A 25,515-nucleotide genomic window follows, 5' to 3' on the forward strand; every position below is an offset into this window, starting at 1 on the left:
GTGATGGGCTCGAATGGGCACGACCCGTTAGGTAGCAACGAGTAGAACGAAGAAGAGAGGTTAGGATTCAAGGATTGAGGGTTTTATCGAAAATGGAGTCCAATCTAAGAGAGAATAACGGTCAGCGATATCAAAAATATAGAAATGCCGAATTCGAGGGGTGTGCGCGGGGGTGGCTGGACCCAAACAGAGTAGACCTACCAGAACAACGGATTGATAACTGAGGATCAAAGATCACTACTCAATTGTAATCTTGGAAGTCAGAGGAGATGAATAAAAAAAAGTGTAAAAAAAAGCTGAAGAGAGGGAAGATCAGTTCTAGACGCGATAAGACTTGAGGGATTCGGGACTGTAGGGTTTAGCGCCAAGCACAGCCACAACGGGAATGTTACTGCCTCCAGGGCTGAGATTCGGCGCTAATAGTATTAATATAAGTTGTTAAAGGGGACAGTAATGCAAAAACATGTTTCCAAGTATTAGTATTAACAGCCTATAGCTATATGCTACTTTAAAGCAGATATGTCGCTAGTTACAAGGTACATATGTACATGTATGCGAATTCACCGTTTTCTATCTCAGCAAAAATATATATTTTTTTCAAATTCAAGGTTGGGACATAAAAGATTCAAGACCTATCTATGTAGCACTTCCACTACTTTATAACATAGACAATCCAAAAAAAAAATGACACCAACATGTTAATTTGAAATGGAAATTAATATAACAGCCCTTCCATGATTGGCAATAAACAATCCGGCCCCACCAGGTGCCTTGCCTGCCACAGCGTCACCAGACGTCATAGGCTTAAACAAGAGGTATATTAAGTAGGCCTATTCTATGAGATTTGCTATCAACTTGAACTTTGAATCATGATATCCTTCCTCTTCTTCCTTACCTTCCAGGTAATTCTACTTGGCGCTTGGGTCGCTGGTTATCTAGACCCATACCAGAAACAGCTCCAAGAGCTTTTGCTTGACTACATGGGCGAGACAAAGGTGTCTTATGGACTGAAAAGTATGTTAACCCGAAGAAGAAAAAAGAAGTATACTAACTAGAGTTCATCTAAAGAGAGTCTGACTGGCAAGAAACTCACCGAGGATCAGAATCTAAGCAAGATTCAAGATCAACTCGGGAATCAATTGGGTGGCATGTTTGGGAAAGGTGGTCTGGGAGAGGGACTTGGCTCTGTTTTGAGTAAAGGTCTTTAAGGAGGTTAGGACGAAGGATGAGAATAACAAACTGACTTTTGGAATTGAGATTAAGATTAAGAAAGAAATTCAACAGGATGTTTTCCATGCAACCTTCACCCAACCAGTAATATACAAAAGACCATAAGATCTTTTGTACCAAACAAAGTGAGCGAAGATGCAATATTTTCAGTATACCCGATGGCATACTCGACTTCGAACCACCTCGATCCGCAAACCAGGTTGATCAAACACGTCTGAGACCATGGTGATACCCATGATCCGAATGGTCAACCACTCAGGCAGATTGAGCATTTTGAATTGAAAGGCTCCAATGCCATGAAACCGTATCAGTAGTTTCACGACACCCAACCTCCGAAAAAGAAAACAAGCAATGAGACCTCACCGCTTGAACCATTCGCGAGATCCATAACCCGTCTCACCAAGCTCGGCCAAAGCAGTTTGGCAAAGCTGGTCATAGTACTCAGTTCCCTTCCAGAGACTATGCTTTGACCGAATACCAATCCTCCAATTCTCTTCCCTGAGGCGCTTAATGCGCTGCACCTTAGTCTCAATCCGAATAACGTTTCCATACCCATCAATGTTAGGTCCCTCGATCACAGGAGGTTCCTGTGGTTCACCGGGATTAGACTTGACGGGAGAAAAAGTCCAGAAGGAGGCAGAGCGGGCCATGGTCGTATTGCGAGAGCGACGAGCCTGCTGAAGGTCCGCGACATGCTTGATCTGCTTGCGGAGCCCGGTAACGTCGGCGGGAATGTGCTCACGGAGCCACTTAACGGCGCTGTTGAACTCATTGATCTGGGCGACGCGCGCGGCGCTGACAGGTGCGGGGGAAGGCTTTGTGGACCGCGATGAGAGCCACTTGGTGCTTTTCTGCTCAGGCGAGCCTGCGCGGCTGGTAAATGGCGAACCTAGGAAGGGGACCTTTTTTCTCAAGATGGGGGTGGGTGTTGGTGGAGGCGTGGTCATGGGCGAAGGGAGGACGGGACCTAGACACTTAGGCTGCGGTGCTAGGGTTAGAAAGTTTGTCTTCTCTGTGTTAGCATTCAGGTGCCCCGTTGGGTTTATCTTCAAGGGCAGCCGGGGAGGGCGAGCTCGGACAGGTCGATTCACCTCAGACTTGGATGTCTCCTGCTCTGGATCTCTGCAGGTTACCATTGTAGAGCTGTTGCACATGTGCACTTCACCGGAGCTCTTCCGGATTGCAAGTGGGGGTGGGATAAGCGCGCTACGCTTTACTGGATCCTCAAGTCCAGCTGGAAACTTGATCGGAGACAGACGCATTGGTGGCTGATTTGGGATGCGAGGTTTTGGCGGCGTGCGGGTCACAAAAGGGTCGTCGCCTCCCGCCATAATAGAGCTATCAATCATTAGGGCAATGCTTCGGACGATAGATCCCCCGCTGGGAAGCCCATCTCTGTCACTATTAAAAGAGATCAATTGGTCTCTCGTAGCTGGGCGAGGAGAAACATCGCTTGGTGGAGGAGGGGGCTTGCGCGTTGGAGGTGGAATATGAAAAGCCGGAGGAGGAGCATCATAGTCAAGACGTGAGACTTCCCGAGCAGCAGGAGGTGGTGTGACACAGAAAGCAGTGGTAATAGTCGAGTTGGAAGAGGAAGAAGGAAAAGGGACAGGCGAAGGAGGTGTGCGAGCCAGCCCAGCATTATGAGCCGACAGATTCTCAACTGACAGAGCTTCAGAATTCGGACCAGGACCAGGACCTGGAGCAACATCACGGTCCAACAAAGGTGGACTCCATACAACAGTAGTCACAGAAGACCGAGGAGACGAGTTAGGCGAATGGAGAAAAGTAACTGGCGAGTATGTCTGGTTGGGATTCAGAACCGGCAGCGGGATAGCGGCTGGCAAAGATTCATAGGCAGTCTGAAACTGCTCCATGGCAGAAGTCAGAAGCGGGACTTTGACAGCCGAAAAGATGTGAGCTGCTCGTCCCATATACTCATATGAGGTGGCTGCATAATAGTGGAGGTAGGTCGCACGGATCGGATGGAGCTATGTATACACCCGTTAGGGGTCAGAGTCTGAGATGAGATCTGTGAAACACAAACCGGATTGGACGCGGTGTCTATGAGCTGATTGCAACGCAAGACACATTGTTTGTATTGGTGGTTGAAACATAGCCATTTCACATTGGCAAGGGCTCTCTTCCATTCGTAGGAATTCCGTGGAGGAGAGAAGATACCAAGGGGCAACGAGGCCTCTGATGGCTTTTCTGAAGTATTCGAGGATGAAAGGGAAGCCATTTTGGAAGCAAAGAGAAGTAGTGACAGAGGAAAGAGAGATGGGATACGAGATGGGATATAAGAGGAAGAGGAAGAAGAGGAGGAGGAGGAGATGGGAGAAGAGATGGGATACTGGACGGTCTACCTCCCCAAATTGAAACTTGGGCACTTGGGGCACTAATTCAGAACTTGTTAGACAAGTCCAGTGCCCATGCCTCTACCTTGTTTGGTCTCAAGGCTATATAGGCGTAGCTCCAATGATATTTTTACGGGCAAAGAAAGTACATATTTGCAAGCAGTGCCTGCATGATCCTTGGAAACATGCGTAAAGTGAACATATTATTAGTCTCTGGAATTGTAGATACTAACATGAACCTCAACATTTCGGGCCTCCTTGAATGCATTCCGACTAAGGATATTTACTAGTAATAATATCCCACAAGCCCATGAAGTCATTTAGACATGCTCAGCAACACGAGCACCGTTCGTCTCATGTTTGATACCGGCCTGTGACAATGCCTCACCAGTCGCCGAAAGCGACTCTAGGAAATCACCCAGCAAACGGTCAAGTTCTGCTGTCACCACACCATCATCCATACCTTCCATCAGACCTGCTGCACTTGGGGGATTGAGAGCCGGGAAAGGAATTGGTCGCTTATCTTCTGCCTGTGACATAGGGACTTCAGATACATCGTGTCGTGCATGTCGTATAGTTTCGAACACCGGAGTGTCGAACACGGGAGATCCCGGCTCTGAAACCGGGCCCGAAGTCACCGAGGAAGCAGTGGGGGTTTGGGGAATTGGAACGGCTGTGGGTAAAGCTGTCATACTATCTTCAAACGAGGAACCCCCGGAGTGCGCCCTCCATGTAGGGTGAGATTCCTCGTCCGGTCCGGGGCCATCGAGGATCCCGGAACCCTCATATTCATTATAACCGGCTAGTTCCATCATAGCGGGGAGTTCTGTATCGAAAAAATGACTGTGATGAAGAGTGTTTGCGCCCTCTGGGGTGTCGGGGCGATCGAAGCGGAATGGATCGTAATCTGAGTCGGAGGTATTTGATGCCGAAGTTGAAGGACGAGAGTCACCTGGTTCATCTGTTGGCTGTGGTTGCGACTGCGGCGGAGGCTGGACCTCAGGCAGTGGAGCTCGGAGGGTGTCATGTCGGTCATCGTATGTTTGGCTTTCGGGCACGGATCCCATGACTGGGAATGTCCACTGCATGGTGGCTCGCTTTTCAGCCTGGAAAGACTCCTCCGTTATGGGCTTCTGTGCAGGAACCTCCTCTTCTTTTTCTTCTTCCGATTGTTCCTCTTCATCTTGTATGAATGACGGGAATTTCCAGTCCATGGTGGGAGGTCGAGGACCAGATGGCACGAAGGTATCTTCGAGGTTTCGATCATCATCCACACTGCTGCCAGCCACACTGATATCAGACGATTTTGAGGTGTTCTCAGAGGAGGTCCTATTCAACCGAAGACTGGAACGGTTCGCGCGGATAGTGTTCGCATCAACCAATTGGAAAGGCTGCGCAGATGGAGCCCCTGCTGCGTAGTGTGAGGCCTCGAATGACCCGATGTCGATATCGAGAAAAGTTGATGTGACAGAGGAGCGGTCTGTTTCCGCACGGAGGGGAAGATCTGAAGTGGGTTCGATGGGGACAAAGTCGTTTTTTGTTTCGTATGTATAGCTGGGCTTTCCCTCATCAAACAGGCCTTCCATTGCCTCGGCACCTCGGCGCACACGTTCATCGAAATTGGCCTTATCTTCATAGTTAAGATCGTCCTCCGAAAACTGTTCATACATGTCCTGCTCAGGCCCTGCATCGGTAGGACTGGTTGATTGCTCCATCTCCGCCAGCGAGGCGGCAATCTCATCCAGGTCAATGACAGAGAATCTTCGTTCGAACCCATCTGTTGTACTAAAATTCCAGTCATCTTCTGACTCCTCGATGCCTGGGAGTTCAGCTGCCTGGGCGCCGCCTGGGTGGAACAAAGAAATACGCTGGCCTCCTCGCTGAGACCACTGGTAGTAGTTCCTCACCAACTCACTTACAGATTCGGTGGGATATTCCTCCTCTGTATCAGCAATGTAGGGGTGGGAAAGGATATCTGCCATAGTGGGGCGAGTGTCCGGATTGGAGTCAAGGGCGTAGGCAATAAGATCTTTCAAGCCTTGGCTGTACTGATCGCTGTCCAGCTGGGGAGTTTTGCGATTAAGCTGGCGACCGATTTGCATTCGTTCTCGTAGGCCCGCGTTTGGTGGGTTCCCGTTCGCGAATTCGAACAATGTGCACCCATATGCCCACACATCAATTTCACTCCCGTAGAGATGGGCCTCTCCACGAGTTGCAAACATCTCTGGCGGCATCCAGTGCGGTGTTCCAATCCAGGTTGATCGTTTGTCCCGCTGTGATTGTAGAACACCAGCAACACCAAAGTCACAGATTTCCAGACGACCCTCTTCATGAATGAGAATATTTGCAGCCTTCACATCGCGATGAATGACCCCAGCTTCGTGAATAGCACGAAGTCCAACAGCCAGCTCACGAGCGATTGGAATGATGTATTTTTCATCCAGCTTGTCGTTTGTTGCACGCATCAAGGTACGGACACTGCCACCGGGGCAGTACTCGCAAACCAGCCACAATTGAGAGTGGATTGAGATGGCTTCAATAATTTCGTTGATGTTTTTGGCACCAGAGTCCTTCACTTGCTTCATCACCTTAGTCTCATGGATGAAATCCTTTATCGACTCATCTCGGAAATCTCGAAGCGACTTGTAGTCCAGCGAGTCAATATCTAGGACTTTGATGGCAACCAGACGACCTGATGGTTTTTGGTGACCTTTGTAAACACGACCATAGGCACCTTTGCCTATCAACTCTTCAAACTCGTATGGCGGAACCTCAGTTTTCGCACGACGACACATCTCTTGGACGGCCACCCCTTGTTCACGAGCTAGCTTGATTGCTTCTGCTTTGTGCCTGGTGATGGCTGCCATTGCAGAGGATGGGTCCAAGAGACGGGATGTTCGAGAATCCATTGCGAGTAAAGACGATCTTGAAATGAGCCAGGTATGGAGACAGGTGTAAAAGTGAGAAAGGAGTAAAGATAAGAATGGGGGTTGAGTGAGTCAGGTTTGAAGTGAGTGTAAAGATATGCGGCTCCTCTGGCGTGGAGTTAATGATTGAATGTGGATGAAGTGCCCGGGCGTTTATGGGGTTGACAAAGTAGATGTTTGACCTTCTTAACAAAACGTTTCAAGGCTTTCTTGCACTTTCGTGCGCTCCTTTTCCCTGAGGCGAAAGAGGTTGCCGACGGACGAGAAGATATACGGAGAGGCGTCTTTTGGTAATATCGAGGGGAGGCTGTTGGTGTGGGGCGCCCTTCAAAGATAGGCTTCAATGAGCGCTGCCTTCTGACCACGTAGCTGAACGGACGAACTCGTGGGGGAGATTCAGGGAAAGCAGTGTACTTATATGCGCGATTCTGGGCCTGGTGGGAGCTGTGAAGCCTCGCTTGTTGTCTCTGGTGATGGCCGATGGGGGGATGTAGCTCTCTGAAAGAGGCCCTGGGGGACAGGGAAGAGACCCGAAAAGAAACGTTCCGAGTGTTAACGATGGTTGGAATATCGATAGTAGACGACAGAGGGATTCCAGAAGAACTAGTTAAGTTATTCCCAGGCTGACTGGTGTCGAGTGCAGATGTACTAGCTTTGGCACAAACGTTGGAAGAACCTTGCTCTCTGATCGGGTTATTATTATCCAATTCTTCGGAAAATCGGGAAACCCGAGGTGGGCTGGTCACAGATTTGATATGATTACTGGAGACAGTCGAGGTGTTAGCCTGGGCACTGTCTTTCGGTAGCACTCGTTTGGAGTCAGAAGAAACGCGGGAGAAACTTTGGTCCCCGACCGTTTGGTTGTGACTGGGAGGTATTGGAAATGATTCAAGTAGTTTATCAAAGCTCCCAGGTTCCTTTAAAGTCCTCGGGTCCTGGGATGTTTTGCAATTGCCTTGGGTTCCAAAGGTCTCGTTGAGTTTGAAAACAGAGTCGGGCGGCTCACCTGTTTCGCTATCATAGACTGATGGGCTCGGAGGTCCAACGGATTCAGGGTGTGCAACGTTATCCGATGCCTTATTGTGCTCAGGGGGCACAGAGGACTCAAGGCAGGGATGCTCGTCTGATACAGCCCGTTGCAGTAACTCGGAAAACAGAGATTCTGAATCGGTTGCGATGAGAGAAGTCCCCTCTTCTTCGTAGTGAACTAGGTCTCTGTCTTCTAAACCTTCGCGCAAGCCACTAGGACGACGATGGGTGGGTGGTAGATGAAATTGATTGGCACGTTCACTGCAAGGGCGGTAGGTTAGTCAGTGAAACTCACCCACTAAGCGGAGGAATAGCTTGCCAGAGCCTAGTAGATGCAATTCTGCGAGCAATACTAGTAGAACTGAGTTGGGCAGATTGATATCGACTGTGACTGGGCTCTAGATCTGTACCAGGAAGCCCAGCAAATGGGTCGGATGAGCCGAAAAGACGTAACAAGAATTGATGTTCGCTTGGAGGAAACCCGAGCTCCTCAATGAGATTTTGGATGCTGGGAGACTTGTCAGCCATTCTGTCTCAGAATTACATGGACAGTATATCAATCGAGTCCGGGGTCAATTTGATGATGGGAGAAGGGCAGTGGGGATGAAAGCAATCGTGTCGCGCCGTCAACCAGTTTGAGACCTACCTGGTCGCTTATTTAATCGAAAGACGAGCCACCACCTGGGAAACCCGAAAATCCATGTAATCGAGTAGACACGCCGAGTCTCTCCATTTGCCCTTCCGATATAGGATGCTTCGTATGGGCAACGGCTTTGACAGTGAACTAAGGCAGAGACGAATATTTCAGTGCCCACAGCCTGATTTACACAGCTTCCCGCCTAATAGTATAAGACTTGAGGCGTGTGGATATATTGAAGAACAGGGCGACAAAGACCGGCTGCCAGATGTTGTTGGCGATGTTGTGGCACGTGATATATACACCCTTATCGTGATCGTAAGGAGCTGACCGCTTTGTCCACTCCTTTTAGGGTTGGAATTCTGACTGCCATTAGGGAGCTTTCAGACTAGTCCACCGGGCCTAGAAGTTCTGGCTCCTACAAATGATATTAGTAAGGGTTGGTGTAGAACCTGACTGTCTTTACATTTCCTTAGACATGCTGTTCTAAGTATTATTTATTCAATGATTCCTACAACGATCCATGGCAGATCTTATCGCTTATCGTGAATTATCGCGAAGGCTTATCGCTTTTTTTTTGTTGCTCTGCGAATGCTCCTACATATATGCACGTACCCCGTCCATGTGTAGTCATTATACTGAAATTAGGCGTCAAGAGGGGATTTACATATCAAAATATAGGCAAGTCTGGCTAGGGTTCTATGTTGCAAGCTGTGGTTATTGTGATACCCTGGGATGATGCGGCGGTAGCATTACCCGGGAAGCACGATAGGCCCGACAAACAAGGCCTCTTAGGCCGACAGGTAATTGCGTTTAGTAGGGCAATCAATCATACTTATGCTGAGGTAGTTTCAGAGTTAGTCACAAACCCATTGGTTTGCTGCATCTCGATTACATGAATACCCGATAGGGATATCAGCTCGCTACGCGTCCTACCTACCGCGTGTCATGGGATCAATCAACCTGCTTCTAAATACCAGAAAGGGTAAATATGACCTAATGCAAATCGATCTATCCAATTTACCTAACTGTTTATATACTATGTGTCTCTCACTAAGTGCTTGGTTTCTGTAATTCTACTTATACCCACAATGTGGCATTTGTAATGGAGAAAGCGTGCTTCAGGCAACGCCAGCCGCTACAACAGCCGATGACCATATCCATTGCCAACCTAGCACAGTCGCCACTGTAAAAATCCGCCCCACGCACTTGCAGCTTATAGGAGTGTATTATATTGAGTTACCAGAGAGAAAATGGTTTTAGACATGCATACGGTATTGTTATTATCGTATATATATCGTCAGGTCAAGTGGTGCTAATTGCAACAGGCTTGACAGTCCAGGATGTGCTGGAGCTTACCCCAAAGTTCTTTAAGATGCATATGGATCACCTAGCTGCGCTTGATGGTGGGGCTTTTACTCTGCTCACCATCCAGTGTAACCTCTTTGTTGGGACAGTAGCCCCGCTTGCTATAAATCGCCCAGAGCTTCAGTCAATCCTCCAGTTTGGTATGGACTTCGACATTTCGTGAGTTTCATATACAAGTATTCAATTTTAGGAGGGGTAACTGACCAGAATATTTATACAGGGCACAGTTTATGTTGACCGAAGTCAATCATGGATTAGATGCGCGAAACATACAGACAACTGCTACGATTCTATCTAATGGTGATATTGACCTCCACACCCCGTCTCCAAATGATGCAAAGTAAGTTACTTTCCTTGAGTTTTGTTTGAAAGGGGCCAAAAGACAGCCGTCAGAGTTATGCCACCAACTGCCCCGAGATGTGGCATTCCCGTAGTCGCCGTTGTAATGGCTCGTCTTATAAACGAAGAAAAAGATCGTGGAACCCGACCATTCCTTGTCCAAATTGGAGATATAAAAGAGATGTGCAAAGGTGTTATAGCAAAGTAAGTTCTAAATGGTGTCGTGTTATCGAATCTAATCTGTGGGCCATGTCGTTAAGATAGGGCATCGCCTCCGTGTACCGGTGCTCACCCAGTTGACCACACCCTAACGTACTTCAATCACCAAAGGGAGATGGAATCTCAAGCGGTACATACCCTGCTCCCAGATTTAGAAAATATCATGCTGGCTTCAGGACTGCAGGCTTATAGCAATGCTCCTATGATATCGAAGGGCTCGTGGAATGAGTTTGCCGCTGGATTGGAAACGTTTGAGGGAAATGCTACACCCCATTTACTATCTCGGCTTTAAATTGTCTATGTGTCGAATATATTAAAATTGCGTAAATAAATCATTATAATTATGTGGTAAGGGATGCAAGACTCTATAGTGGGCTAGGTAAAAGAACATAGTATATGTTATACATCAAATCCTATAAACAGAAGAGAGCCCAGATCACAAAGATGGAAAGAGAGAGCCGTAGGCCTGCGCCTTCATCGATGCGGAAGCCGATGGACTTTTCCTTCTCACTATCCTCTTTGGCTCCTGTGTCATCTGCGTCATCTTGCTCCAATTTAGCCTCACTGACTGCATCCATGCCAGTCGTGATTTCGAGAATTTCATCTTCATCGGAGTCCCAGTTCCTCTGCGCTAAAGAGACTTCATCATTGCCCATATCATAGACAGCGTAGACCTGTTGAAGGAAGTTTGCTCCAAGCACAACACTTTTTGCATCCTTAGAATCAGGTCCAATCGCGACAATGCCCAAATAGCAGATGTCCTCATCATTGAACACGCTACGTGTTTCTATGAACAGACTAATGTCTAGCTTGAAACTCGCAACTCCGAATTTGAACGTGAGTGTTGTATCACTAGAAGTTTTATTGCATGGGATAGGCATTGGCCCGAACATTGGGACGTAAGTGCCCAATTGAGAGGATATCTCCTGTGCGATGGACTCCGGAACAGAGGTATAAGACAACGAGGAGTCAAGTAGAGCTTGTGTCGAAACCCCCTCGGGGAACACCGATGTCTCGTTGATGGAAAAGCTCGTCATGTTGACCCGGAAAGTCTTTCTATCATCGGCAGGGTTGTTGACGATTGGAAGTGTGTGGAGTGTGCCATTGTATTTGGATTTGTTCACACCACCAAAAATCAGAGCGCCTGGTTTCTCACCCCGCGAGTCTCCTGTAGATACAGAATGTAGAGGATTTTCCATATACATGCTGAAGGCCGGGGATTTGATGGTTCTAGCATCAACCAATGCTTTAGTAAGGGAGATAAAAGACGAGTTCGTCTCGCCATATCCTAAGCCGATAGTGTCTATCCAAAGAAATTGGTTAAACACAAATAAGATTATATAGACATGTAGGCTTACTCTGGGTGGTATCCACATTCAGAATCCCGATCTTCATAGACTTCACGGTTGTGTTTCCAATGACAAGAGTATCGGTCACAAATTCTCCAGTGATGGAAAAGAATGATTCAATCGACTTGCTAAGGGTGAAATTGGAATGCAGATCATTCACGCTAGTAGAAAGGCTTGTGTTATAGCCACCGGAGCCGCTGCAGTGTTTATCGCCTCGAAGCATACCACAAACACGTTTAGTCGTTCTGGGCACCCAGCATTCATTGCCGACTATCCGAAATGCTACATTGATGTTCTGCGGCGGAGTGCCTAGTGAGATGCTGGTATAAAAAATATTTTCCTGAAAAGGTAAGAGTCAGTCCAAGTAAATATTAGAATCAAGACAAAGGCATCATACATCATTGCCCATTGTAAGAAGAACTGTATCCCCCCTCTTTGACTGGGTCTTAGCAACCGATTTTGCGACTTGCTTGTGTTTCAATGGCACATTGAACACAGCAGGCGTCTCTTTTTTTTCCAGAGACAAAGCATCTGTAAAAGAGGTGCCCAGTAGGGCCCAGAGCCACGACCCACTGCGCATGTCGATCGGCAATTAAACGTGGGGATATATTATATAGCTCAGCTTTGTACGGAGTACTGGGAATCATTGGATTTGAATTCTTAAGGGGCAAAATTAAATCGAGACAAATTGACGCTAAACCTCTAGCTTAAGCAGAATTGTCACTTAGCTTCAGCAACCTAACTCAGCTTAGTTGCAATTGGACTCGCTTATCAAAGGAAACTTTTAGCGATTGGGTGGCGCCCGCTAGGCGTCTGAGGGGGTCTATTTTGGGGATTGACTAAAATCAACTTTGGACGCTTATGATGAGGTGAATTATAGAAATCCGTGTATAGTATATGGTTAAAAGACAGTGTTTCGTTTCTACCCGAGCAAGTTTGGCGTTCAGCAAAAACAAAGACAAATTAGCACTTGCAAGAATAGGCGCCAGCCACGTATGAAGCCTTATATAGTATTTTTTGTAGTTTTTTATAGTAGGGGTTTTTTTAGTCTCAGATATTCTATTTACAACATAAATGTCTTTTAAGATATTTTCTCCCCCTTCATAGTTGTATAGGTAGGCGGTAGAAAAAGGCGGAAACAAAAGCATACTTTATACTCTTGGTAATCTTCTTCATAGACCCGTCTAGTAGTTTCTAATAGATAGTTCTTATACGAAGTGGATAGTTCTAGTATTTTGCTTTTGCTTGTTCTGGAATATCTGCGGCATATCCGGTACTAATTCTAGATTTGATCGAACTAACGAGATATATATCCATTTGTAGATACAGCACTACCAAAAAAACTAATCTTCTTTACCCCCACAGTTTCGGCCATAGTTAGTACATTGTTGCTTTTACAGAAAGATGCAAAAATTGGTGCATGTACAGCGCCGAGGTTATACAATAGAGGGTGAATCGGTTTGGAATTATGAGATTTACTGCTGGTGACTTTACCCATGTATCTGTAGTATTCTGCATCATCCCCTTGATGGGCTACTGCTTTGCTCTAGCAGACCAAACATGACTACAATAATGGTATGACAGAAAATGTGTCAATTTTCTGGAATTTCTCAGTCAGGATCCCATGTTAGTCGTATCCAAAGGCGTATTACATAAAGTAGATTGGGTAGCCTTTGCAAGATAATAAGCATAGTGATGAGCTAAAGGACGGTACATCATACACTTAACTACTTAAAGAGCGAAATGGCTTTGAGTATTGATATGTTTGTTCTATATGAAAATGGAACGTCATCAAGCAGATCCTAACAAAGCATCTTGACTTGAGAAGACACCAAAGAGTGATGGCAGGATATTGCTCAAGGTCATAAGTGAGAACGGACAGCTTTTGAAGCACCCCAATAGTAAAGATGGCAATGGAATTAGATAGGCGCGCTGGTTTACTGGATTCTTTGGTCAGGTGGCAACCTCATCACTGGGGCCTGTGAGCTTAGGGCATGTTTTTTTTTTTTTTTTTTTCGGTCGCGCTCGGCATTTAGGAGGCGAAGAAGTTAGAAGTGAGGCCATACGGTGCACTTCTAGATAATAGTCTTTAAATCTTGGAAGTGCTTCTTGCAGGCCAAGGAACGCCGAATGACACGATCCATATATGGGGTGGCCGGGACTGGTACCAAGATTGTCCCGGATTATTTGAGATCCACTATATTGGTAATAGAGTCAAGTATTTGACAGGCTCAACCTTGGGAATCTTGGCTTAATTGACTACATGTCACTTTGCAGTTTATCTATATTGTAGGTGTAAGTGGGATGATTTGATGCCTTGGTGCCTTGATGCCTTCAAATGAGGAGTTAATTTTTTTGCCCCACTAATGCACGAGCCAGCTAGTGAAATGAAAATTTGCTCGAAGATGTAGCAGATGTAGCAGATGTAGCCTTTTTTTTTTTTTCTCAAATAAGAATTAATAAAAATTTGGCTATTTTCATTTTCAAACATAGTAGCTTAGCTATATAGTACCATACATTGAGCTCTCGAGTTGGCAGCATCGGATTTGGATTATTAATGCACATTGCCCCACCACCTTGATAGAGGGGTTTGGGGGCATATGAAGTCAAGTCCAGTATATTGGAAAGCTAAAAGCAGAGTGAATCATAGGCTTTAAATTATCTCATTTTTAGCATTTAGGATGATCAAGGGATCATAAATAATATTAATATAGCGGTAACAAAAAGACTTGGAACACTCGCTTGTGAGATGCTGTCAGACGTCACCGGAGAACCCGCGGATGGCAAAAAAAAGTCACTTCCAGTGAGTCAAGACAAAGTATGGAGGATTTGAAATCAAAAAAAAGCCGAAATGAAAAGGAATTGAGACAACGATGAGCTATTAAAAAAAGATAATATAAATCTTTTCTATAGTAAAAAAAAAGGGCTAGTCAGCTCAAACGCACAAAACCGGGAGGAGAAAAAAAGTCCCCACTTTCGCTTTTCTTTTTTTTCTCTCCCACTTTCCACTTCCCCTCTTCTTCCTTCTTTCCCCTACCTCTGTCCTCCAGGAGCAGTTGCACATAGAACTTTTTGATTCAGTGATCGAGAATCTCGATCCTAGTCATCTGTGTGCTCTTCTTCTTCTTTTCTCTATCCTAGTTTACTCAGGATAAACCGCCAAAATGGTTAAGTAAGGATACCTCACATCCAGTCTCAGAACGTACCAGCTAACATTATGTGAACAGCTTCACTATCGAAGAGGTTCGTAATTGCCTTCCAAGGATTCCAAGGTTATATCAAACATTACCAGTGGAAGGGTGATCCCCTCGATTGCTCACACTTCCATCTTGCATCCATCTTCCCCCGCCATTTCCGCTGGTGATGCTAGAAAACCTTGCTCCTTGGGAATAGAGAATCGTCAGATCATGTGAATGACAATGCTAACCTACTTTAGATCCGGACCTTGATGGACCGTCGGGCTAACATCCGAAACATGTCCGTCATTGCTCACGGTAAGTTCTTGAGGATGTGGTATAGTGAAATGGCTGATTCTGACCTTGTGTCTGTGCGTTAGTCGATCACGGAAAGTCCACCCTCTCCGATGCCCTTGTCCAGCGTGCCGGTATTATTTCCGCCGCCAAGGCCGGTGAGGCTCGTTTCATGGACACCCGTCCCGATGAGCAGGACCGTTGCATTACCATCAAGTCCACCGCCATCTCCCTCTACGCCAAGTTCCCCGACCCAGAGGATCTCAAGGAGATCCCCCAGGCCGTCGATGGTGACGAGTTCCTGATCAACTTGATCGATTCCCCCGGTCACGTCGATTTCTCGTCCGAGGTCACTGCCGCTCTCCGTGTCACTGACGGTGCCCTTGTCGTTGTCGACTGTGTCTCCGGTGTCTGTGTCCAGACCGAGACCGTCCTGCGTCAGGCCCTGACCGAGCGCATCAAGCCCGTTCTGATCATCAACAAGGTCGATCGTGCTCTTCTCGAGCTCCAGGTCTCCAAGGAGGATCTGTACCAGTCCTTCTCGCGTACCATTGAGTCCGTCAACGTCATCATCTCCACCTACTTCGACAAGGCTCTCGGTGACGTCCAGGTTTACCCCGACCGCGGTACCATCGCTTTCGGTTCCGGTCTCCACGGCTGGTGCTTCACTGTCCGCCAGTTCGCTATCCGTTACGCCAAGAAGTTCGGTGTTGACCGCAAGAAGATGCTCGAGCGTCTCTGGGGCGACAACTACTTCAACCCCAAGACCAAGAAGTGGACCACCAAGTCTGAGCACGAGGGCAAGACCCTTGAGCGTGCCTTCAACCAGTTCATTTTGGACCCCATCTTCAAGATCTTCGCCGCTGTCAACCACAACAAGCGTGACGAGATCTTCACCCTCCTCGATAAGCTCGAGGTCTCCCTCACCAACGATGAGAAGGAGCTCGAGGGCAAGGCCATCCTCAAGCTCATCATGCGCAAGTTCTTGCCTGCCGCTGATGCCCTTCTTGAGATGATCTGTATCCACCTGCCTTCCCCCGTCACTGCCCAGAAGTACCGTGCCGAGACTCTCTACGAGGGTCCCATGGACGACAAGGCCGCCATCGGTATCCGTGACTGTGACCCCACTGCTCCTCTGATGCTTTACGTCTCCAAGATGGTGCCCACCTCCGATAAGGGTCGTTTCTACGCCTTCGGTCGTGTCTACGCCGGTACCGTCAAGTCCGGTATCAAGGTCCGCATCCAGGGCCCCAACTACATCCCTGGTCGCAAGGAGGATCTCTTCATCAAGGCCATCCAGCGTACCATTCTCATGATGGGTCGCTTCGTTGAGCCCATTGAGGATGTCCCCGCCGGTAACATTGTCGGTCTGGTCGGTGTCGATCAGTTCCTGCTCAAGTCCGGTACCCTCACCACCGATGAGACTGCCCACAACATGAAGGTCATGAAGTTCTCCGTCTCCCCCGTTGTGCAGCGCTCCGTCGAGGTCAAGAACGCCCAGGATCTGCCCAAGCTTGTCGAGGGTCTCAAGCGTCTCTCCAAGTCCGACCCTTGTGTCCTGACCATGATCAACGAGTCTGGCCAGCACATTGTTGCCGGTGCTGGTGAGCTCCACCTCGAGATTTGTCTTAAGGATCTCGAGGAGGACCACGCTGGTGTTCCTCTCCGTATCTCCGACCCCGTCGTTGCTTACCGTGAGACCGTCGCTGGCACCTCCACCATGACTGCTCTGTCCAAGTCGCCCAACAAGCACAACCGTCTGTACATGACCGCTCAGCCTATCGAGGAGGAGGTTTCCCTGGCCATTGAGTCTGGAAAGATCAGCCCCCGTGACGATTTCAAGGCTCGTGCCCGTGTCCTTGCTGACGAGTACGGCTGGGATGTCACCGATGCCCGTAAGATTTGGTGCTTCGGTCCCGACACCACCGGTGCCAACTTGCTCGTCGACCAGACCAAGGCCGTCCAGTACCTCAACGAAATCAAGGATTCCGTTGTCTCCGGTTTCCAGTGGGCTACCCGCGAGGGTCCCGTTGCCGAGGAGCCCATGCGTTCCGTCCGCTTCAACATCCTCGATGTTACCCTGCACGCTGATGCCATTCACCGTGGTGGTGGTCAACTGATCCCCACTGCTCGTCGTGTCCTGTACGCCGCTGCCATGCTGGCTGACCCCGGTCTCCTCGAGCCCATCTTCAACGTCGAGATCCAGGTTCCCGAGCAGGCTATGGGTGGTATCTACGGTGTCCTCACCCGCCGCCGTGGTCACGTCTACACCGAGGAGCAGCGTCCCGGTACCCCTCTGTTCATGGTCAAGGCTTACTTGCCCGTCAACGAGTCCTTCGGTTTCCCCGCCGATCTGCGCTCCGCTACCGGTGGACAGGCTTTCCCCCAGTCCGTCTTCGATCACTGGGCTATCCTCCCCGGTGGTTCTCCTCTCGACCCCACCACCAAGCCCGGTCAGGTCGTCCAGGAAATGCGCAAGCGCAAGGGTCTCAAGGAGGTCGTTCCCGGTTACGAAAACGTAAGTTATTCTTTTGCTCACTCTCATTATTCTCAGTCACTAACCTGGTTCTATAGTACTACGACAAGCTGTAAAAATGTTCCCGGCCACCCAGAATTTCCCTTCTGCCAGTCATTCGTGGAATCTTTCATGAGATTGATGAATTCAATACAATTTCTTCGGTTCAACAAAATTTTATTCCCTCATTCGTCGGTATTTGCTTCGATCGTTCCGTCTTTAGAAATCCGGACATGAGCCTGGAAGCCTCTGGCATCGTTGGCTCTGTCCTTTCATTGCTGTTTACATTCTGCTTTTTACTGAGGGCTTTTTTGCTTTTACGTTTTTGCTGTAGTCTAGCAACCAGTTTCGATATGAAAATAAACTTGGTTTGCTAGGCGCAGTCGTTCATTCGTAGGATCGTTGGTAGAGTTCGCAAGTAAATGTAAAGACCAAAAACATAAGAGCCATGCGATGAATCCGATCATAATCAGTGGAGCTGAAGCAGTTGGGTGCTATGTCATTCAAACACGTGACAACTGGCACTCGCGTTTTTGCCTACGACTTCGCGTTCCCAGCCATGACTCTAACATTCCCTCACGGTTGGGGGTGAAACTTATCAGCTTAAAACAAACTCTTCTCAAGCTTTGTTATTTGATACACACAAGGCTGTGATTTCATCCCATACGCGATAATTACTGCACACGCAGGAATCTTCCCGAGTGACGGTTTTGTTGAAACCGAATCCCTGCAATCATCGCCACTTTCACGTCAATCGTTTGTTCGACGCAATTCCACCCTCACAGTTTGGAATTGCTCGAAAACCGCCTTCGTCATGCAGTTTACCGATGCGGAAGCCGCCGATGTAAAGAAATGGGTGGTCAAAAAACTGGAGGACATGTGAGTGGATCAAGCACTAGAATCGGGTCTTGACATGGGCCTCGGTGAAAGACAGCATCGACTAATCATGTTCATTCTGCCTATAGCTCTGATGCCGACTCCGATGTGCTTGCAGACTATGTTTTGGCGCTAGTTAGGTCCGATGCGCCAGCCGAGGAAATAAAAAAGGTCTCGGTGGAAAACCTGGAGGATTTCCTACGCGAACGTGCGTCTAATGTCTCAATCGCATTAAATTGTTTCATATACTAACATTTCCTAGACACGCAGCCATTCGTCACCGAGCTCTTTACAACCTTCGGTCCCAAGCAACCCGCGCCTCCTACGCCCGCACCTGCACCCCAGCCTCAGCGCCAGGCCCAAACGGCTGCCCATATCCCTTCATCACAGCCTCCTGAGAATGCCCCCAGTGGCCCGAGGGCTGCCGTTACTCCCGGCAGCGCCAATCGCAAACGAACTTTTAATGAGGGATTCCAAGGGGAGCCCGATCGTGACGATGGTGGGTTCCAGAATCGCGCCATGAAGACTGCACGGCGTGGCGCTCGCGGAGGCGCTCGGGGCGACTTTATGGGTGGACATCAGATGCAACAAGGTCAACAATACCCCCCACAGCAACAGGGTCAACCGTTCCCTCCACAGCAACAGGGCCAACAGTTTCCTCCGCAGCAGCCTGGTGGCTTCCCCATGATGCCTGGTTTCCCGCCATTCGACCCGAACGATCCTATGGCAGCAATGATAGCTATGCAGGGTATGCAAGGTATGGGATTCCCACAGATGCCGGGTATGCCTATGCCCGGGATGCCTGGTCCCGGTCAGCCAGGAGTCGATCAAATCCCACAAAGCAACCAGCGGTGTCCGTTCTATGATACCCAAGGTATCTGCTATCTAGGAAACACTTGCCCTTACCAGCACGGCGAGGGAGGTGCCTCGAAAGACGATGGTAAGAGAAATTTATTCACTCTAGATACACCATTGCTAACAGTCGCAGAATATGACCCCAAGACTGCTGGTATGCATGCGCAGCGGGGCGGTGCTCCCATGCGCGGTGACCGAGGCCGCGGCCGTGGTCGCGGCGGATTCAGCGGACGAGGACGCGGCCGGTCCGATTTCTCATCGGCAGGACCTAATGAGGACCAGTCTGTTACGACGATTGTTGTTGAGCAGATTCCCGATGACAAGTTCAACGAGGATTCTGTGCGCGAGTTCTTCTCTGAGTTCGGCAGCATTAGCGAGGTCACTTTGCAACCCTACAAAAAGATTGCTTTGGTCAAATACGAAACTTTCCCCGAAGCCAAGGCTGCGTGGTCCAGCCCCAAGGTCATCTTCGACAACCGTTTCGTGAAGGTTTACTGGTACAAACCTAACCGCGAGGAAAGGCGTGACAGCGCACAGCCTGAGGCCCCAGCTTTCAACCAAGAAGAGTTTGAGAAGCAACAACAAGAAGCACAGCGGGCGCATGAAGAGAAAATGAAAAAGCGACAGGAGACCGAAGCAGCCAAGCAGGCTCTAGAGCGCCAGCGCGAGGAACTTCTCAAGAAACAGCAGGAGGAGCGAGCTCGTCTCATGCAGCGGCTCGGAGGCACAGCAGACACAAGCGATGCCGCCAGTTCTGGGGATGCTATGTCTGTCGAGCCTGCCGCCGATGAGAATATCAGTGATGAGACGAAACAGCTGCGAGCTCAATTGGCTGCCCTTGAGGCTGAGGCAAAGAGCCTTGGCCTCGACCCTGCCGCCGACCCTTCGGGACGGGGTGGATACCGGGGTCGTGGTACCTTCCGCGGCCGAGGCACATACCGTGGGCGCGGTGCTTATGATCCCAATTTCCGCGGAGGATATCGTGGGCGCGGTGGCTTTGCGGCTCGGGGACGAGGAGGCGTGCTACGTCTGGATAACCGGCCTCGACGGGTCGCCGTATCGGGCGTTGAGCTCAACTCAGACAAGGACGAAGCATTGCGTCAGCACCTGATGGTAAGTTATTATCTTTCTAACCGGAGAAAAGCATATACTAATTTGTTTGCTATGTTTTAGGGCGTTGGCGAATACGAATCTATTGAGGCACACCCAACCCAGCCCAACACCGTCGTGGTGGCATTCAAAGAGCGCTTCCAGGCCGAGAAGCTCATGTTCTCTCCCTGGAACATCCCCTCCGTGGGTGAGGTTCAGCTCACCTGGGTTCCTAACCCTCCCATTGTCCTTCCCACCGCTGGGTCATCCACGGAATTCAAGGGTGGCATTGGACAGGACGAACCGGAAGACACAGTCATGTCGTCTACGTCGGTGGCCAACACCGCCCCCGCGCGGGATATGGACTACGACGTTGCGGAGGATGACCGCTGGGGCGCGTAATGTCATTACCTTTAGATTACCATCACATGTTGGTTGTATAGGCTGCATTAAGCTATTCTCACGGGATGGACGTTCCATTACCGACTTGTTGTCTTAAAAGAAAGCGCTACAATCGTAGAATATACAAAAGTAGATCCTCATAGCATCACACGCTCTGAGGAATCAACTCAACCGTATAACCATCCTTTCAACTTGGATCAGCATAACCACGCTAGCATAGGAATATCATAGGAAACATTCAACTCACCGGATCAGAAACCATAGCAAATTTCTCAAAAAACCACGCATAATTCCCATGGATCTCACCACATCCAATCCCCCTCTCCTCCTCCCACCCCGAAAGTGGCACAGTCTCCCTCGAACAAACACCTACATCCTTAATAATCTTAATCCCACCATCCCGCAACCTCTGCACTGCAGTCGCCACATCAGGAACCGTGAACCCCAGATGCGCGAATCCAAGATGCGGGGGGGTATTCCCCGTAGAAACAGATCCATCTGCATCCGCATTCTCCGTGCCATGCACATGATACAATTCCAAAAGTCCGCTAGTCCTCGTCATAGCGGGGATTTCGCTTGTGCTCTTCGCCCAAGCGCTTATATCCTCCGAGGTCTTTGCATCTGCCGGTGGGTGGCCGAGGTAATAGATTGTGAAGGGCCCGGCGTTCATGGTGAAGATTACTCGCATTCCTAGTAGGTCGATGTAGAAGTGGAGGGAGCGAGCTGGGTCTTGGATGCGTAGGGCTAGGTGGTTTAGTCTGTAGTCTTTTGTTGCTGGTGTTGGGGGTGGATTTAGGCTTGGGGCTGCGTTGAAGTGGCCTTCTTCTTGGGGGAGGTGGAATTTGTTTTCCGACATGGTTGAATATGTATGGGCTTGATGGAATTGAATCAGGTTGGGAGATATAAAGGACATAAACTTGAAATTAATTCGAGATTTGATAGAATGAGGGGTTGATATTCGGCGGATCCCGTTTGGCCTATCAACGAGAAGGAACTATGTTGAAATAGCCCATGGGGTGCACGAATTGATCTCCGACAGCGTACTGCTATGGAATACGTCAAGGGACTACATCTACTGATAAACAATCATATCTAACCCCCCTCATACGGCATCGTCACCCGCTGAAATCCACTGCCCTCGGCATCAATATACGCAAAGAGCTCTTGATACCTATCACCCGCCTTGACCGTATTATCAGCGACGATGACAGCGCCAGGCCGGAAGTGCGGCTGGACAAGCTTCAGCGCAGGGAGGGCGAGAGGCGTCCAAACTAGGAGTGGTGGTTAGTATATATGCTGCCACTATCACGAGTAGACAGCAATCGAATATAAAACACCAGACATGTATATCCATATCCTACGGAACCCAAGAAAATCACCACTTACTATCCAACAACAAGAAATCCACTGTCCCCAGATCCGAAGTAAGAGTCTCACGCAGATCTCCAACACGAAGCTCAATCACATCTTCAACGTTCTTGCTCGCACTCGCCCAATGCGCTCTCGCCAGTTTAGCCTTAGACTCTTCCTTCTCCGTGGCGATTACTCGCGGCTTAGCGGTAGCGCCAACGCGCTTCGCATTCTCTGCAACGGCAAGCGCAAGGTAGATGGTGCTAACGCCGAAACTGGTACCGGCCTCGACGACTGTCTTTGCGTTGATGCTGCGTAGGAGGTGGTAGACTAGTTCACACTTATCCTGGTCGAGTGCGATGAACTTATCGAGCATGATGGAGTCGAATTCAGCGCTGCATTGTTCCGGGAGGCCTTTCCAGTCAACGGTTGATTCTTGGTTTAGAGATTTGGTGTGGAGGTCTTTTAGGAGGGTTAGGAGTTCTGGAGATGCTATGAGGGGTGAGGGGGACATCTTGGATTGATTTGTTGGTTATTTGATGGTAGGGAGTATGTCTTGGGTTACTAGGGAGAGGATGAGGAAGGGAAGAAGAGAAGAAGGACTGTATAATTGAATAAACTACTTGGGTATCAGTCAGCCTGGAGAGCCTGAGCAAACAGGCATCAGGCATCATAATTGGGGAATTGGGGAAATGTAGATAACTGAAGGGTAGTTGGGTCCAAATTTCCATAAGCTCCGAGGTCCAAGGTCAAATTGATATCCCGTGAGTCATCGGGGGACCTTGTGCAGAGTCCGTACGATGTGCGAATGTACGCCCTATGGGAATTTGGGGTTAGACGGGCCAACAGGACGAAGACGGAAGTGCCGAGTCTAACCGACATGAATAATATGTGATTTAAATACAGCTCTCGTCTGCTCCGACAGCTGGCAATATCCAATGAGCTACTATAACAACTTATGATGGCCGTCAATTGGCCTAAAGTGGCCCTAACAATGGAAACGGGATTACGATATGTGATCTCCATACAAGCATAGCAACAGAAACCCCATTCTATTGCTCTAGTAAGTCCGCATAACTATTCAAAGACCTCCCAATCAAAGAAACCATCTCCCAGATATAATCTGCCGTAAACAGCCGTGCCCACAACCTAGTAACTGCAGCACTGAGCCTGGTATTAGTAGCCAGCAACCATTCCCTCGAAACACCATGCTGCACCTCCATAACCATCTCGAGCACGAAATCTCGCAACCGAGTCTCCTGCTCCGTCAGCCGCGGATCCGGATCCGGCACCGTAATCGCCTCGAGCCACTTAGCCAACAACACCGCGCACTCCAGGGAGCACAAAGCATGCTGGTTCGACCACAGAGCCACCTGCGAGTGCGCGACAAATCCAATACCGAGCTTGACGGGTGTACTGAGGGCATGTGCGCAGTGGAGCGCAGCGCGCGTAAGACGGTCGCCGCGTTGGACGTGGAGGTTTTCACGGAGACTGGTTGCAATCTGGGCGGGGTCCCATGTTTGCAGTTGGCGGGATGATCCGCAGTCTGCGTTGAGTCGGATGTAGGCTAGTCGAAGCAGAGCTGCTGATGTGAAGGATAAAGGACCGTTCGGGCTGAGTGGGTCAACGGATGATTCTTGATTGCGCTCCCAGCACTGGCACCAGCGTTCTAGGGCATGCTCGACGTGCACAAGCTCCGGTGTGGATGTCATTGATGATGAGGTGAAGCGGTTCCGCCGTGACACGGGTAATCGGCCCGCTTTGGTCATTAGCCAGATGTCTTGTAGGATCGCGTGGATTAACACGTAGCCGCCGAGCGAGGAGAACCGTTCTACATTGTCGGTTGGCGCAAATAGGGCGGAAAGGGCGTCTTGGAACTTTGGTTCGCCGGGACTGTTCATGCGCTCTGCTTGCCAGAGGTCTGCGCGCGAGGCTTGCCATTCCTTTTCGGTGCAAGGTAATTCAACTGTGAAATCTTCTGTGAGAATCACTGGTGGGACATCGAAGACGATGGTGTGAATGTTGAAGAAACAGAGGACAATTAGTTTGGTGCGCTTTACTCTTTCCCGTCGTATCCAGCTACTCCATGTCCCGTCATACTCGGGTAGCCGATTGAGTCCGCCTTGTCGGATGAGCATTTCCATTAGACTGCGGAGTGACAGCGCCTCGTGGTATGGGGGGTTATTGATAAACCATAGCGACACTGAGTTCAGATACAATAAAGCTTGCACAGTCTCTAATATATCAATGTCGTCGGCCGCGTTGACCGTGGGCAATTTGCCCGACTGGAAGACCCGACGAACATGTTCCAAAGTTAGCGGTTTGGCAATTTGATAGAGACGCATGCTAGTATCTGGCTCACGGCAATACCGTGCACCCAATGCGGCCATCGATAGGAAGAGCGGCAATGTCATCGAGTCTACATCGAGGGTCGGGAGATGCACGATGGGGTAGTGATCGTGGAAACCGGTTACATACCCGGTCAAACATCGGGATAACGCATGCCGAGATGGTAGCGATGGGTCTGGGACCACATTGGCGTAGTCGGACAGCATATCCAAGAGCTTGTCCCGACATTGAGCCGTGACCGGTACGAATCCCGTGGGCTGGCGCGCCTTGGGGGAGATGTGATATCCCTCCGGCTGGAGCGAGGGCAACTGAGCGCCATGTCGGGGAAGTATAGAACTCGAAGGAGTCGAAGGAGTAGATTCAGTCAAAGTCCCTCTATCTGAAGATCGATCATAATCTAGAGCTGGGGAGAAGTTCAACGGTGGGAATAGCGGGAGTGGTTGATAAGCTGGCGAAAACGGATGATTTGGCAAGGGGACGCTATCCAAAAATGAGGTAAAGTCATGACCCTGATATAATCCTGGTCCAAAAGCACCCAGAGCGTATCCAAAATCTGGGCCTGGAGATGGGGTACTGGGTCCTACAGAGGGAGTGTTTGTGCTGTCCAACTGAGCACTCAGCGTCGGGCGGTGCACGGCCCGTGGTAATCGGAAATGGTCATTAGGTGCCTGTAAAGCACTGCGATTAGATTGGGCGTGGTTTGTGACTGCAGATGCCAATGAGTCTAACCCGTCCAGTGTGGGGGGATTTGCGGGGGAGGGCGTCTGTGTCTGATTGCTGGCTGGACTGGCATCGGGGTTGTGAGAGAGACGCTCATGACGGGCCAGCAGGTCCCTAGAATTGTAAGTATCTAATAAGCCCACTGGAGTGTTGGGTTATATATCATACTTGCGTGTAAAGGCCTTGGGACATTGAACGCAAACAAACGGTTTCTCTTTGGTATCTGTGGGGTATTAGACGGGGTACGGGGTATTTAGTCCAAGGCCTCGAAGACATACGTGAGCGATCGTGCCTTTGAAGATGTTCTAGACGAGCAAATGCCCTCGGGCATCGATGACATTGGTAAGGCTTGCTAGTCAACATTGGTGGACATGTGGAGTGAATGGGTGAGATATCTCGGGGGATTGTAGCGCAACTCCGGTTTGACTATACCC

General features: G+C 49.2%; 11 protein-coding genes across 11 annotated transcripts; 4 read left to right on the forward strand and 7 right to left on the reverse strand.

The window, feature by feature from the left end:
- Window positions 1-869: 869 nt before the first annotated feature.
- N7447_001509 (uncharacterized protein) lies at window positions 870-1,208 on the forward strand (the record flags this gene model as incomplete). Its single annotated transcript, XM_057225785.1, has 2 exons — window positions 870-1,014; window positions 1,069-1,208. The coding sequence occupies 2 exons, from the start codon at window positions 870-872 to the stop codon at window positions 1,206-1,208; spliced, it is 285 nt and encodes a 94-aa protein (XP_057089801.1).
- A 381-nt stretch (window positions 1,209-1,589) lies between these two features.
- On the reverse strand, window positions 1,590-3,472 carry N7447_001510 (uncharacterized protein; the record flags this gene model as incomplete). Its single annotated transcript, XM_057225786.1, has 2 exons — window positions 1,590-3,221; window positions 3,278-3,472. 2 exons carry the CDS (start codon window positions 3,470-3,472, stop codon window positions 1,590-1,592), a joined length of 1,827 nt encoding a protein of 608 aa, XP_057089802.1.
- Window positions 3,473-3,907: 435 nt separating this feature from the next.
- Window positions 3,908-6,496, reverse strand: N7447_001511 (putative serine/threonine protein kinase; the record flags this gene model as incomplete). The annotated part of the gene is made up of 1 exon (XM_057225787.1): window positions 3,908-6,496. The coding sequence occupies one exon, from the start codon at window positions 6,494-6,496 to the stop codon at window positions 3,908-3,910; it is 2,589 nt and encodes an 862-aa protein (XP_057089803.1).
- Window positions 6,497-6,633: 137 nt separating this feature from the next.
- N7447_001512 (uncharacterized protein) lies at window positions 6,634-8,071 on the reverse strand (the record flags this gene model as incomplete). The annotated part of the gene is made up of 2 exons (XM_057225788.1): window positions 6,634-7,804; window positions 7,839-8,071. The coding sequence occupies 2 exons, from the start codon at window positions 8,069-8,071 to the stop codon at window positions 6,634-6,636; spliced, it is 1,404 nt and encodes a 467-aa protein (XP_057089804.1).
- Window positions 8,072-9,555: 1,484 nt separating this feature from the next.
- N7447_001513 (putative acyl-CoA oxidase) lies at window positions 9,556-9,892 on the forward strand (the record flags this gene model as incomplete). Its single annotated transcript, XM_057225789.1, has 2 exons — window positions 9,556-9,707; window positions 9,769-9,892. 2 exons carry the CDS (start codon window positions 9,556-9,558, stop codon window positions 9,890-9,892), a joined length of 276 nt encoding a protein of 91 aa, XP_057089805.1.
- Window positions 9,893-10,519: 627 nt separating this feature from the next.
- N7447_001514 (uncharacterized protein) lies at window positions 10,520-12,035 on the reverse strand (the record flags this gene model as incomplete). Its single annotated transcript, XM_057225790.1, has 3 exons — window positions 10,520-11,409; window positions 11,465-11,795; window positions 11,853-12,035. 3 exons carry the CDS (start codon window positions 12,033-12,035, stop codon window positions 10,520-10,522), a joined length of 1,404 nt encoding a protein of 467 aa, XP_057089806.1.
- A 2,517-nt stretch (window positions 12,036-14,552) lies between these two features.
- N7447_001515 (elongation factor 2) lies at window positions 14,553-17,713 on the forward strand. The gene is made up of 5 exons (XM_057225791.1): window positions 14,553-14,627; window positions 14,683-14,698; window positions 14,892-14,949; window positions 15,012-17,443; window positions 17,500-17,713. The coding sequence occupies exons 1-5, from the start codon at window positions 14,620-14,622 to the stop codon at window positions 17,515-17,517; spliced, it is 2,532 nt and encodes an 843-aa protein (XP_057089807.1). The 5' UTR covers window positions 14,553-14,619; the 3' UTR covers window positions 17,518-17,713.
- Window positions 17,714-18,254: 541 nt separating this feature from the next.
- Window positions 18,255-20,662, forward strand: N7447_001516 (CCCH zinc finger and RRM domain protein; the record flags this gene model as incomplete). Its single annotated transcript, XM_057225792.1, has 5 exons — window positions 18,255-18,319; window positions 18,406-18,524; window positions 18,579-19,256; window positions 19,305-20,284; window positions 20,345-20,662. 5 exons carry the CDS (start codon window positions 18,255-18,257, stop codon window positions 20,660-20,662), a joined length of 2,160 nt encoding a protein of 719 aa, XP_057089808.1.
- A 238-nt stretch (window positions 20,663-20,900) lies between these two features.
- N7447_001517 (putative lactoylglutathione lyase (Glo1)) lies at window positions 20,901-21,518 on the reverse strand (the record flags this gene model as incomplete). Its single annotated transcript, XM_057225793.1, has 1 exon — window positions 20,901-21,518. One exon carries the CDS (start codon window positions 21,516-21,518, stop codon window positions 20,901-20,903), a length of 618 nt encoding a protein of 205 aa, XP_057089809.1.
- A 236-nt stretch (window positions 21,519-21,754) lies between these two features.
- Window positions 21,755-22,526, reverse strand: N7447_001518 (O-methyltransferase; the record flags this gene model as incomplete). Its single annotated transcript, XM_057225794.1, has 2 exons — window positions 21,755-21,933; window positions 22,049-22,526. 2 exons carry the CDS (start codon window positions 22,524-22,526, stop codon window positions 21,755-21,757), a joined length of 657 nt encoding a protein of 218 aa, XP_057089810.1.
- A 538-nt stretch (window positions 22,527-23,064) lies between these two features.
- On the reverse strand, window positions 23,065-25,444 carry N7447_001519 (transcription factor domain-containing protein; the record flags this gene model as incomplete). Its single annotated transcript, XM_057225795.1, has 3 exons — window positions 23,065-25,195; window positions 25,250-25,304; window positions 25,360-25,444. 3 exons carry the CDS (start codon window positions 25,442-25,444, stop codon window positions 23,065-23,067), a joined length of 2,271 nt encoding a protein of 756 aa, XP_057089811.1.
- Between the last annotated feature and the right edge of the window lie 71 nt (window positions 25,445-25,515).

Source organism: Penicillium robsamsonii (assembly GCF_028829455.1).
Source record: "Penicillium robsamsonii strain IBT 29466 chromosome Unknown utg000001l_segment0_segment0, whole genome shotgun sequence".
Taxonomy (NCBI): Eukaryota; Fungi; Ascomycota; class Eurotiomycetes; order Eurotiales; family Aspergillaceae; genus Penicillium; species Penicillium robsamsonii.